This window comes from Strix uralensis, chromosome 7 (genome assembly GCF_047716275.1).
Source record: "Strix uralensis isolate ZFMK-TIS-50842 chromosome 7, bStrUra1, whole genome shotgun sequence".
Classification (NCBI taxonomy): domain Eukaryota; kingdom Metazoa; phylum Chordata; class Aves; order Strigiformes; family Strigidae; genus Strix; species Strix uralensis.
In genome coordinates, this window is record NC_133978.1 from 18350838 (window position 1) to 18364300 (window position 13463).

The 13463-nt window shown below is 36.1% G+C and overlaps 1 protein-coding gene across 8 annotated transcripts in view; it reads right to left on the minus strand.

Moving 5' to 3' along the window:
* The window catches only part of KAT6B (lysine acetyltransferase 6B), a 120563-nt gene that overhangs the window by 55192 nt on the left and 51908 nt on the right, over nucleotides 1-13463 (minus strand). For all 8 annotated transcript variants that reach the window (XM_074874581.1, XM_074874578.1, XM_074874582.1 and 5 more), the window contains one exon: nucleotides 4153-4261. In XM_074874581.1, the coding sequence (XP_074730682.1) occupies nucleotides 4153-4261 (109 nt within the window). The remainder of the gene's footprint in view (nucleotides 1-4152; nucleotides 4262-13463) is intronic.

A 13463-nucleotide genomic window follows, 5' to 3' on the forward strand; every position in this document is an offset into this window, starting at 1 on the left:
CAAGTAACTAGAGGCTGGAAGAGTGCAAATGGGAATCATCAGTATGCACTTGCCACGTGCTTTTACTGTTTTTCCTAGGTATGCACTAGCAAAGACAGCATAGAAATGTTCAGATTTCAAAATAACATATGGTATTGTTCTTTATTAGCTGATAGCACTTACAGTCTTCACTTTGGACACAAATTGACATAGTGCAAATATAACAGTAACAAGTAGAGAGTAATGCCTACCAGACATGAAGTGGTAATCAACACAGGTTTCACTTTTGAAAGGGACTCTGTTTTAACCACTGTTTTAGTTTAACAAATTTCTGTAATCAGTTAAACAGAGTCACTGTGACCTTTAGTGATTTTACAGCTAGTTTCTTTAAATTTGAAAGAGTTGAAGAGTGAAAGCATGTTTCTGGCTTCAAAATTCATAGTATTTCAGTTCTAACTGAAATACACTGAAATCAAGAACATACTATCTTCTCCATATCCAGAAGCTGATACATCTGCCGAGAGGTTTTCAACACTTGATCAAACTCTAGTTTGAAGTGTTTCAGATGGTAATTTCTCCTGGTTCAATCATGTGACTTTCTTTTAAATCTCAACAGATTTAGTGTAGCACACAATTTAACAGATTACTGGAAGTTTAGACATTTGAAAGCTGACAGTTTCCACCAGGAATACATATAGGCTTAAAGTAAAGCTATTAGAAATTAAATACTTTAAAACTCATTCTTATCCATTCCAGTTAGAAAAGGTTAAGATATGTGATATATTGATGTGGCAGAAATAGGTGAGATCAGGAAGTTAAAACAGAACGTCTCACTCCCTTGTGACTCAAGGCAACTCCTTTAACCTGCCCACTTTTGTTTTCTCGTTGCAAATTTGGGCCTTGTTTATTCTTCAAAGGATTTGACAAAACAACTAGTCTTCTAAAAGAACAAGCATTACATCAGTAACAACAATTATGTACAGTGCTAAGTTAGATATGCTAATGTCTCCAGTTATTTTTAACTGATACAAATGGTGGGAACTAATGTATAATTCACAATAAAATCTCCTGTGTTTGATAACCTTTTAGATAGAAAGCATTATTATTTAGGGTGACTTCAGCTATGAGCAGTGAGGATCAGTGCATTATCTCAGGCATGCAGTGGGCTTTTCCACCTGCAGATTTCTTAGCGGTTCATTTTATGCGACTAGCCAACATCTTCCCATAGACAGCAACAATTAAGACAATTTCCATGTGAGCTTATTCTTAAAGCATACCCTAAGTCTCCTTTATGAAGCAATCCGCGCAGTCCTTCCCAAACCTTTCTGTCCCTATTTGTCAACCTGACTCTGACGTCTTCGTTGTTCTGCTCTCCAGCCTCCCCTACCTATCTTTAATTGGTAACGCTGTCACCTTCTCAGCCTAACACACTATTTGTTTGAAAGGACAGTACCCACAGGTATTTTAGATACTCCTCCCGCCTTTTAAAATTTTTTATAGTTCCCCAGTAACTCAACCTTTTTTTCACCTCCTCTTTCTAAAACTTCAACTCCCTTTTAAAATCTATCAGCCGCAGCTCTTTAATTGCTCCTGCACCTTTCAACTGGGAAAATGGAAGTAGAGTTTGATTCCAGTTCTCAATTCTATTGATTTTGAAAAATCAAAAGATAGGGAAAAAAAGCAGGAGAGGAAAAAAATTTTTAAAAAGGAACAATGTTTGCTTTTATAACAGGATTTGTTTTATCACATCTGACATCCCTCATCTTACTCCTTAGAAAACACCCTGTGCAAAGTGACATAGTGCATTTCATTTCTACTGCCCAAATACATTATCTTCCCAAATACCACAAAATAAGAGTAATATCCATGAAATGTGCAGATATCCAGATAGTTTCCGCTTTCAGAACACAGAAGCATTACCTGAAGAGACACAAGCAACTGACACAAAAACATAAAGGAAAGCAGACATGCCAGTAGTGGGCACTGCAATTTAATCTCTGATCAACTGAACAATTTGCTTGCTGTGTGCAACATGCAATTTTTTATGTCTGTTAGACAGCAAGACCAGCTTTGAGATACACTACAATGTGCAAAATTAAAAATCCAATTACAATAAACCTCCACTTGAGTGAAGTTTTGTTATTTATAAATTGCACTGAGATTGGTTTTTATTTTAGTTAGGCACCAGTAGCTGAAGTTTAACCATCCAGCAATCTGACTGGCAGTCTCAACATTTCATTCTTTATATCTAATACATCTGAGGAACTAATTAAAGATAATTTAGTCTTAATGAGGCAGAGAGAATATATCAGTGTTAATTCAAATGGAAGCTGATCCATGAAAGTCAAGACCTCCAGTTCTAAAGCATCTCAGACCTAACAGGGGATTATTACACAACAGAAGAGTAGCTGATATCTAAACTCACCTGATTAATGTAAACTCTGCGTACCAGAGTCTAATGAAGCACAAATCCTATTAAATTTCCAAATATTAGAATACAGATTTGAAAAATACAGGAAACCTGTAAACCATTAAGGGAAGACAGTTTAAAATCTATGGGGTTTGGTTTAGCATACTAGGGTGAAAAAGCCACTTCCTTACTTCACTGTTTAACCATTTGCTTGAATATATGAAAAAATACACTGGCTAACAAACACAAAGAATCTGTCTGGGGTAACAGATTCAGAAGCATACAATCAAAAGCATATCCTGATAACTGAAAACACATTTTTGATCCACACTGTCTTGTTTTCACTCAAGTACTTTTGTAGCTATCACAGTACCCAAGGCAGACTATCTTCAGCACTATAAAATGATGACACACATGGACTCTGAATTCAAAGACACAAACAGTACTTCCACTTCCAGCCTTCTCAAAAGCAGCACTGGCTTACACAGACTGTACCACTTCACTACTCGTTTCCCGCCCGAGCACTTCCCTCTTCTTCATTCTGGCATAGAAGTTGGCATGGCTCTACAGTGAACTGGACTGGGGAACTGATCAAACTTCTTATTTGTTCTTTCATCCAGTTTATTTGCAACCAGGTGCCAGCACAAAGAGGTAGTGCTAAGCAGCTGGATGTTGCAGCCTGTAACTTTAAGCAACACTGTTATTTTGTCTTTGAGCTGGGATAGGATGGCCTACGTTGCAAAGCTTTACCAGAAGTACTTCCCAAGGCAGCTGAGAGCTTACGGGAGCAAAAGTTTTTTTACTGGTGCAGCTAAATAAAAGCAGTCCACTCAACTGACAAACTATACTGGCCAAATAAGTCCTCCTCCAGCATAAAGCTATCTTCCACAGCGGATTTTTTCAGAATAGCTATACTGATCAGAGGATTTTCACATCCAGAACTCTAAAGTTGTGCCAGAAAAAGCTTTATGGCACAGAGCTGCTAAAGAGATTTGTCCAAGTTTCTTAGCCAAAACCTTCTGTAAATCAGGAATAACCTAGGCCAAGAACACGTTTGGTATCATCTATGGGCATGCATTGCACAAAGCAACAGTGTGCTACAGTATTTCATTTTCAAAATTAACCTAGCTTAGGTTAAGGAAAGCACTTGCATTCAGAACAGCCACATGGAGTCTGTAAGAGCTGCTGCAACACACCCGAGTAAGGTAAACAGTAGAGTCACTGTCTTCTGCCTGACAAGTAACAGGTGCCTAACAGCTTTAGCCTGTTATTTGAAATATTATTCAAATTCCCACTTGAGTAACAAAAGAATTTTATAAAAAAATGAATTGGATACACAAGACAGGCAACAGCAAAGACTGTTACACAGCCTTTATTATTATGATTATTCCTCAGCTTCTGAAATGTTGCAAATCTGCACACAAAATTCTTCATCATCATTTAATGTCACAATGCAAAACTAAGTTTTCAGATCAAACATAGATCCCAAACAGTAACAGAATTTCTGTATTTTACAAGTGTGGTTTCTCTATTAATTTACTAAGCAGATCTATACTTTTGGCATAAAGATGAATTCACACATCTCATTTGTACTTATCCAGATGAAAAAATTTTAGTAAAAAGTCTCTCTCCCCCTGCTTTGTTTCAGTTCTCAATCTATGTCCAAAGAGAAGATGACGTTCAGAAGTTTAAGATATTATTAATACCTTAAAAACAGACTTAAACATAAACATTTCTAGTATTTGTAAATTCTGCCAACTTACCACTGCTCCCACAGTCTGCACAAGACAACAGCTCTTCTGGTTTTTTTTCACGATTTGATTCTTTCGTTCCCAAACAAAAGCTACATATCGGGATGGGATCAGCTCGTGGCTAGATTGAAAAACAGACAGGAGTTAGCTAGAGAGAGAGGAAAAACCAAAAGAAATAAAAGAAAGTAGTCTTACTTCACTTTTACCTGACATTTTGATGTACCACTTATTAATTACCAAGACAAAAGTCCATTTTACTAACTTTGGAATACCAAATTTTACTATCTTAACATACTTCATAAATATTAAGGTGGCTCATAATAAGCAACCTTGTGTAATAATCCATGTAAACCTCTCCAACACAAGACTAGTGTTATCAGAAATGAGGAAAAATTAGAACTTAGGACACTATTCTTGAACACACAATTTCAACTCCAGAACACAATCACTTAGTCTTCAGATGTAATAGCGCTCAGAGATTAAGACGCAAACTGGCTTTTATTACAGATTAATATAGCTCCTTTCCACAAGAAAACCAGGACTGTTTAAAAAAACTCTCAAATTTAAGACATACTTTATTACTTTTCCATCCAATACAACTCACATCTCTCTCTCAAACTACCATTTTAGGGTAAAAACACTGTATTCAACAGATCAACCGTTATCCATTACAGTCTGATGAGTCCCATCAGCTACGATACACAATTGGAATAAAAAACCACGCAAAACCATGCTTCCATGTCTGGAAGCAATACACAGAACTTTTCAGAGAAAAATTTAAGAACTGACACAAATTTACTTCCTGATCTTCCCAATCTGCTATGTGACAAACTATCCGCAATTAAACACCTCAAAACAGTTTCTGCAGGTAAATTCTAGAGCTTTACTGAAACTATTTAGCTGCATCATCCAAAATATTCATTAATGTCTACATAAAGTTATCTATAAACAGATCTGTAACAAATAAAATTATGTGCAACTATTTCTTCAAGTGGGATACTCAAATAATAGAGTACCTTCCCAGGCTGGCTTGTAGCACCTAGTATCACTACTACACAAAAATCAAAATAGTTTCTTTCACAAAGTCATAGTTTCCAGGTTTAGCTAAACAATGCTGTTAGTTTTATATATCAAAGTAATTATTTGTTGGTTTCACCTTCAATTTTTACATTTCCACTCTATGCCACAATACTTTGAAAGCTGACAGACTATCTTCACTTGACCTATAAATCTGTACTCCATTAGAGGGGGGAATGCTTGTTTTTAAGGGTATTCTTAAGAAGGCATCAGTTCCATGTAGATATACCCTTATACCTCAATACAACGTAATACAAAGAGACTGAAACTAGGTTTATATTATTAAGCTTTAGGATAATCTTAAATCAAGCAGCAGATTCCCAAGAATACTGACACCAGCAAGGTAAAGTTGTCCTACCCAGACAAGAGGAGCACACATATCCTCACCCTAGCCTACAACCACTTCCATATAAACATACCCTGAAGCGTAGTACATTTTTTGAAAGCTTCGTCCTCAGAAGGTCTGATCAATGTTCATCTCTTCACAGTCCAATTATCGGAATATTGGCATACTTGTATACCCCAAAGAATATATGTAAAAGATACCAGAGCTGAAGACTTGTCATAAGTATGGAGATGTCTGTTCTCTTCCAGAAACTACAAAAGGGAACTGCAATATTACCTTCTTATAACTAATGATAACAAACACGGTCTGCAGTCCTTAGTCTTACCAAGACCTCCATTATGAATTATATGGATAGCTGAAATATTGACTTGTTACCTGGACAAAAGTAATTGTTGAAGTTAAGAAACTGGCAGATTTCCAATTTAGTCACACTTAAAAAATTTTTTAAAGAAAATTGATGTTCTTTCTCAGTTTTGGCAGGGTGTCATTGAATGAGATCAGTAATTCTATAGGTGGGAAAGGATATACCAGTTACCTGCAGAATTTTTTTACTTGCATGTTAAAAACAATGCATAAACAAGTAAAACAAAATGAGTTAGTTGCTATTCTTGTCAATAAAATATCATAAACAAACAGATCTGTTCAATCTTTACACTTTTAAACAGACTTATATTTGGAACAAGACAACAATATTAACAGAAAAAAACCCTAAAATATACCAACAATCAGCTGCAGAAAAACGGTCCAGAGCTATCCAAACACAACTGTTCGCTTGCAGCATCTTGTGAACATTTCTTAACTGCTACTTAAAGTTTAATACAGATAATTCTAAAAGACAGATTACTCTTTTAGTGGAATCCAGTAAAAATCTCCTCTTGGCAACCACACCATTCTCCTTCCCTTTGATATCAACAGTGTTTTAGCCGTTTCAGAAAGGCTTGCTCTGATAAATAATTTACAAACATTGCATATCATTCAAATCCATGTCCACAATCTCATTTATCTTTCCAAGATTTTTTTTTTCTTGCTCTAGGAAAAGACATGGCCATTAGCCAACATTCATTTACTTCCCTATTTCAACACCCACCCACCCCTCCTTTTTTTTTTGTTTTTAACTGAAGGTAAAATAAAGGACAAAGGTTGCTGGCAGTTCAAGGCTACAAAGACTGATGTTCTCATACCTAACCTAATAATAGCTTGCAAAGCCTACCACTTAACACACAAGTTTTCAAGAAACTTACAGGCTCCAGTACATATATTTTGAAGCCATTTACATTAGTAACTGTATTACTGGGTCTGATCTCTGAGCTACTGAAAATTAAGAATGCACACATTCCTGTCAGCACAGTAAACCAATATAGTTTCATATTGCTTTAGCTTGCACAGTCAAAGCAAAATTATATTCATACTGATAGTATTATTTCTGGCTCATAACTGCCTCAATTAGGATAAACTAATTTTTATCCTAAAATTTGGGGTTGGGTTTTTTGTTTTGGTTTTTTTTTGATTGGGTCAGAATATAATCCAAACAGAAATGCATCTCCTACCTGTATCTCTTTGTTTAATCACTAGTTTCTCTTCTAAAATATAGGAATTGTGTATCACCATCTTCTGAAAAACAATGATTAGTCACCAGGAAGGTTAATTCCATTTCATCTCTTACAGAAACTAGTACGGCCAGTTATTCAACACCGCATTATTTTATACCAGATGAACCTGTAATATTTTTCATGTTATTCAACCTCAGTTCCAAAGGAAAATAACTTTTTCACCCAATATTTAAGAACCACATTAATAGTTTTCTGCTCTGTCACTGAAGATAGGTCTGAGTAACTCTAATCCAGTAATATACTATTATTTCTTCAACAGAGCTAATAAAAACTAAGAAGAATTTTTCATTCCTTTAATTTTGGAAACAAGGTAAATTACAACTTTCAAAAGGGCTCAGTTTTCTAGGTCACTAGAAATTGTATATCCAAATTTAAAAGGCTGCCCTGTTCAAATAACTATTTTCAACTGCAGTAGGGGCAAATTTGCAGAAAAGGCATACCTTATGCCAATATGAAATTGCATTTAGAAACTGAAACTTCACAAAAAGCAGTCAGGCAATAGGAATGTTTTCCTTTTTTAAAAAGGATATATTATATACCATGGAGCAATAATAGACCATCAACTCAACACCTGTAAACAGGTTGGTTTTTTTATTTTACTTTCCAGTTAGAAATTGAACAATACTTATTTAAGCATCATACATTCAACTGTCATAGTCAATCAATGCTTTAAAACATCATACATCCAACCACTGCAGTCCATCAATCCTATAAATAGCATTAAAAGTACCATATCACAATATTTTTACATCAGTAATTTTGGCTCAGAAACCCTCATGATGCACACATGGTGATCATCTGCCCAAGTTTACATTTTTAGTTTCTTAACAATCAGTAGGAAAGAAAGGATTACGTTGTAAAATACAGTATGTAAGTTTCTCAAATATGTAAGTTTTAAACAGATCGTATTACTTCACACTAATTATTAGAGTTTGGTAGGAGATACCTATTTAATCCTGCTACACATACAATAAAAATTTTAAACCAGGCATTGTTTTTAACATTCACAATAGGAAGTTTCAGATGTATCCCACCTTCCCTTCAGGCAAAAACGCAGAGGCAAAATTGTTCCTATAAACAACCATCAACTGCAGCTGGACAGACACTGTTGTAGAAGCTGTGTGAACCAGGAAGCCTACGCAGATATGTTTTCATATGCTTACTAAAAAGAAGATCAGAGACTATTTAGCAAGCCCCAGTCAGTATCTCTGCTTTAGGCATTATATAAACGCTCGCTCTGATCGCATAACTGCACCACCTTCCTAAAAAGCTCACTAAAAAGAAGTAGTAAGGTCTGCAGCTCAGTTACTTCCAACAAAAATTTGGTATACCGTATACACTGTGATTTATTTTTTTGTGCTGCATAAAAGATCCCACAAACCACACAAATCAAAGCTATCAGAACAAGTATTATAGTCAAGTGCCTGCCCTTCAGTATCTAGAGAGAAAGACTGAAGACCATCAGATGGTCAAGTTTGAAAGCAACTGCCTTTCATCAGGAAGGCAATGCAAACCCATAAATGATTTCATCCCAGTGCGCCTACATATCCTCAACCTGAGTGATGGGAGAAGGAAGGTTTCTGAGCTGTTAACCCACCATGCAAAGCAGGAACGCATATCTGCAGAACAAATCATGGGGATCGGGGCAGGGGGTGGAGGGGGCAACGGGAGACTGCAAGCTGGTGCAGCTGGTGAGGTGGAGAAGGATAGCATCACAGCTCATCCTCTTGCATGCATTTGATACAGGGTAGAAAAAGGAAGGAAGAACAAACCACCCAGATAACAAAGGAAAAGAGAAAATGCATGAGTGACATCATTCACCATAAAGAATCTAAAATATCATCCAATTTTAACATCTGGCAGAGCAAAAAGAACAGGGAATTAAAGAGCAGAGATTAGTGTTTCCAGATTTGGGTTACTGCAGTAATTAGAAAAAAAATATGGGCTACCTAAGGCATATACTGTGAGGTTTTCAAGGCCTAAGAAGGATGCTAGCTCCACGTCCACAGACTGGCAAGGACTCAATTATAGTGTCAAAAATGTCAGTTGAGCACTGGGTGCTATAGCAACCTTACCTTAAAAGTTCAGGTTCCTTCCCCACACGCCAATCTTTATTATACAATAACCACACCCCCAAAATGTATTTTTGTAACATTTCTAGTTTTAAACTCATTTTAGGCAGTAATTGTTTGTGATTATCCTAACACTTAAGATTGTTTTCACTAAAAAACTAGTGCATTCACTATGTTTTGATTATAGCTTCATTGTTACAGTCACTTCAGAAAACAAGAAAAACTATGCTTAGTGTGTGCTACAGATAAAGACTAAAAATAATGAAAAATATTAGGTTTTGTGACTTCAGAAAGTGTTTTGTAATTGATTTTTTTAATAAAGAAACGTGAATTTCAACTACTTAACATAGTTTACAAGTTCTGAAACATTAAGGACCCACTATCCTCAATGCTTTCTCACAGTCTTTGCATATATCGCAAACCCTGAGATTGGTCTACACAAAAATTGTACTAATTTAGAAGTAACAACATAGTGTCAGCACTTAGTTAAACTAGTGCAGTTTCCATATTTAAGCAAAGACTCAGAAGTCATTTATGCAACCACTAAATTATTTTATTTTTTTTTTAATGAATCACAGCTATCTATTCTGAGAAACTAACAGGCTTTGCCACTGCATAAAATGAATCCTTGGTAAAAATTCAGCTGGACTTCTGTTACATTATGCCAAAATTTGTCTCAAAACTCTGGCCTGAAATAACAGTATTTTTCCTACGGTAGTTTCTGTGCTTATGGAATTTACATGCTTATCTGATGACATCTATAATTCCCAGGAAATTCTTGAAGCATCTAGAATGGTCTGACATCCCACCCCCCAAAAAAGTCACATTGTTACGACTGAAAAAGTCTTATTTTTGAGTATGTAAAGTTACCCGTAACTACAAATCCCAGTGAAAGCAAGGAGATTACTATTTGCATTGCTATAGCACTCTGAGGCTTTAAACAGATTGTCTGAAAATTGTTAGGCATTAGCTGTGTACACACAATTATGGTTTTAAGTGCTAATCTCATTAAATGTTATACACACATTAAAAGAAAAGTTTCACAGACACTCCCAAGAAATTTAAATTTGAACAGTAAACCAAAAACCTCAACTGTTCACATTTGCAACTGTCTCTCAATGCCTTTTCCGAAACATCTCAACACCATCTGACAACCTGCTAGAAGACACACCCTCATGCACAATACACAAATATTAGATCTCCATTACCCTATGAATAGAAACAGCATGCAAGTAATTCCTGGGTTAACAGGATAGAGAGGCAAATTTTATTGAAAATTGAAACTACCACGACCTTCACTAGGGATCCCTTGTTGTGGTCCCAATCTTTATCCTACTTCAGTTACTTAACTATTTACAGCCTTCAGAAGGACAGAAGAAGCAAGTTTGCTTTTTCAGAACACCTACATTTTCACAAAGCACCTTCATGGACTCTTTTGTTTTTTTTAAACGATCACATCATAAGTTTGAAAAAAAGAACTCTTTGAACAAGAAATACCACCAGTAGCGATCTCTAAATACTGTTTTTTAAAAATTAATATTGAAAATAAGTGGAATGAGCCACAGGTACTGATTTCTACTAACAGCTACTGAAGCAGTTGCTCTGGGTCACAGACATTCTTTCAGCTGCAATTCCCTTACTGCACCCATTCTGTGGGTAAAAAAAAAAATATTTGAGTTTACTTTCAACATCTGAAAAAAATCCATCACATTTCAGGAACTAGTTATTATAAGGTAAGCTAAACTTTAATTTAAAAAAAACCAAAACAAAACACACAGAACAAAACAACTTCTTAATGACAACTGTCCAGTAGATCCCATGTTAGCTCTACAGTACCACGTGATAAAAAGTACACACTAACTCAAATGATGATAAAAACACGCTGACAGGCTATTACTGCAGAAGAGTGAAAATATCAGACCTGCTACAAAACCTAACGTAGCACCTATACATTCAGAAAGCACAAAGCAAAAGCCAGCACAAAGGCAGTTCCAAAAAGAGGACAGTCCAGGGTGCCAATTTTTTTTATTACGCCTTTAAGTCTATGAATTACATAAACAGTATGTGTTGAGGAAAAACTGTAGTCTGAAACTTCTTCTCTTCCCCCAAAAGAGTAATTTCACTGCTAGAATACAGGTTTATGTTCTCTTTCACTCTTTAAAAACCTCCTATTTCCTTACTACACAGTGGCTTCCTCTGCTCACTTTCCCCTCCTGTACTTTCAAAGAGTATGTCTGTATGGGAATTATGACACACAACGTAACTGTCAGAGGTATGTAAATTATCCAAAACTGAGAAGTTTAAAACCCTTCATGTCCTCCTGGATTCAGACACCCTCAAAGGCATCTAACCGCAGTAGTGATACTGGATCTCAGAGTTCAAAACATGTTCTTGCAGGTCCATCCTCCCCTTTGTGTACACACACAGAGCAATCAGCAGATGACTAGTCAAGAAGATTGTGACAGCACACCCAGAAACACTGTGTGTCATGTTCTTGAACTGTGGTCTTGAAAACTGGAAATCTCACTTCCACACTGCACTCCTGATAAGGTGGGAAACTCCTGAAAGTGTATCCAAATTGACATATTTCTACAGGTAACAAGCAGGAGGGGAAGCACTCTCCCACCTCAGCCCATAAGAAAACTACAGTTCCCTAAACAGGCTTAAGAACTCTATTCACCAGAGCACTTTGCAAACCTGAGCTGAAATGATGTGTGCAGAGACTAAATTATTCCCAGCTTTTTCATTGTTCTTCAGCTAATAATTCCATGTAATATTCTTAAAACATCTTTTTAAAAAAAAAAAAAACACAAACAGAAACAACAACAACAAAAAACACACAACCAGGAAGTGTAAAACAAAAAACTTGCCTCTTCCTTCCCACCCTGAAAAATATGGCCAAGCCTACAATGCAAACTTGTATGTTTAGTTAAAATACTCTGGGAGAGAAATTTCTATCTCGTACAGCAAAACATATCATTTACCTCCCTGGATGCAATGAGTCCCACTTGAACACAGTTCCCCACATCACTTTGTGTGTCTTAGTATTAACCTCATCAGTCAACAAGCATCACTACAGCTGATGGAACTGAACAGACAAAAAGCTAACCTGCATCTTCATAAACAGGCACTGTAATGAGGAAGACATGCATGAAATAGCATACACAGCTAGAGAGTTTTCTAAATACAGTTTCTATTTTAAGTTACTGAAAGGAGCATTCCTGCTCCCTCTTCCAAACTGGGAAACAATACAATGTAAAACAGGGGAGTTTGCAACAATTACTGCTTGGAAAACAGAATGCAACTTCAGGCTTCAAAAGTGTCTTTTCCTTGCAATATGCGAAAGACTATAAAAGCTAAATTCTATTTCAAATTAGACTTTTGTTGTTTCATATAATAGTACAAGATATTAGAAAGAAAAACAAAACTAATTTCAATTTATTAAAGTTGCTTCAGCTGTATTCAAGAAACCAGCTAAAGATAAGTGTGCTCTGTATAGTGAATATTGATCAGCATGCAGGAAAGAAGAAACCCTGATCAAAAAAGCCACAAAACCACCACAGAAGCACACACACACACACGTTTTCTATAAAGAGTTTTATTCATTTGCCCCGGTCCTCTTAATTAGCTTCACATAAGCCAACCTGCATTCACATTTTGTTTGTAGTTTATATCCACTGGAAATTCTAAAAATCCACTTTCTGTTGAAAATCCACCACCCAAAGCACAGGATACATCTCCTGGAGAAGGGTGCAAAGCAACAGCTCAAAAATTCAGATAAATCTCCCAGTCCTCTGGAGACTCAGCTTTCATTTTTAACAGAATTAATTTAAAGCCTCGCTTACAGAGGGGAAGCTTGCAAACCATAATTCAAGTTTAATAGAGAGACAAGACTACTGTAGACAGCCTAAAAATACCACTTTGGATACGTGTAGGCCCTGCTATCATTTCAGAAGTTATTTAACTCAGATACTTTACTTATTTAAATTGCATCCCTTCTGTGATCTTTCATCAATTTCTATGATAGCACTGCAGTAGAATGAAGGCTCTTCCCTCCTGAATGGGAGGGAATTTGTTATTTCATGTGTGAGTTTCCTGCTTTGGTCCTGCAACTGGGACTAGACATTTAAAAAATATATTTACTTTTCCATTATTGTAGTAGTAAAGAGAGTTTTTAAAATAATTTTTAAAAAGTCCTGTAACCAGGGCTATTAATAT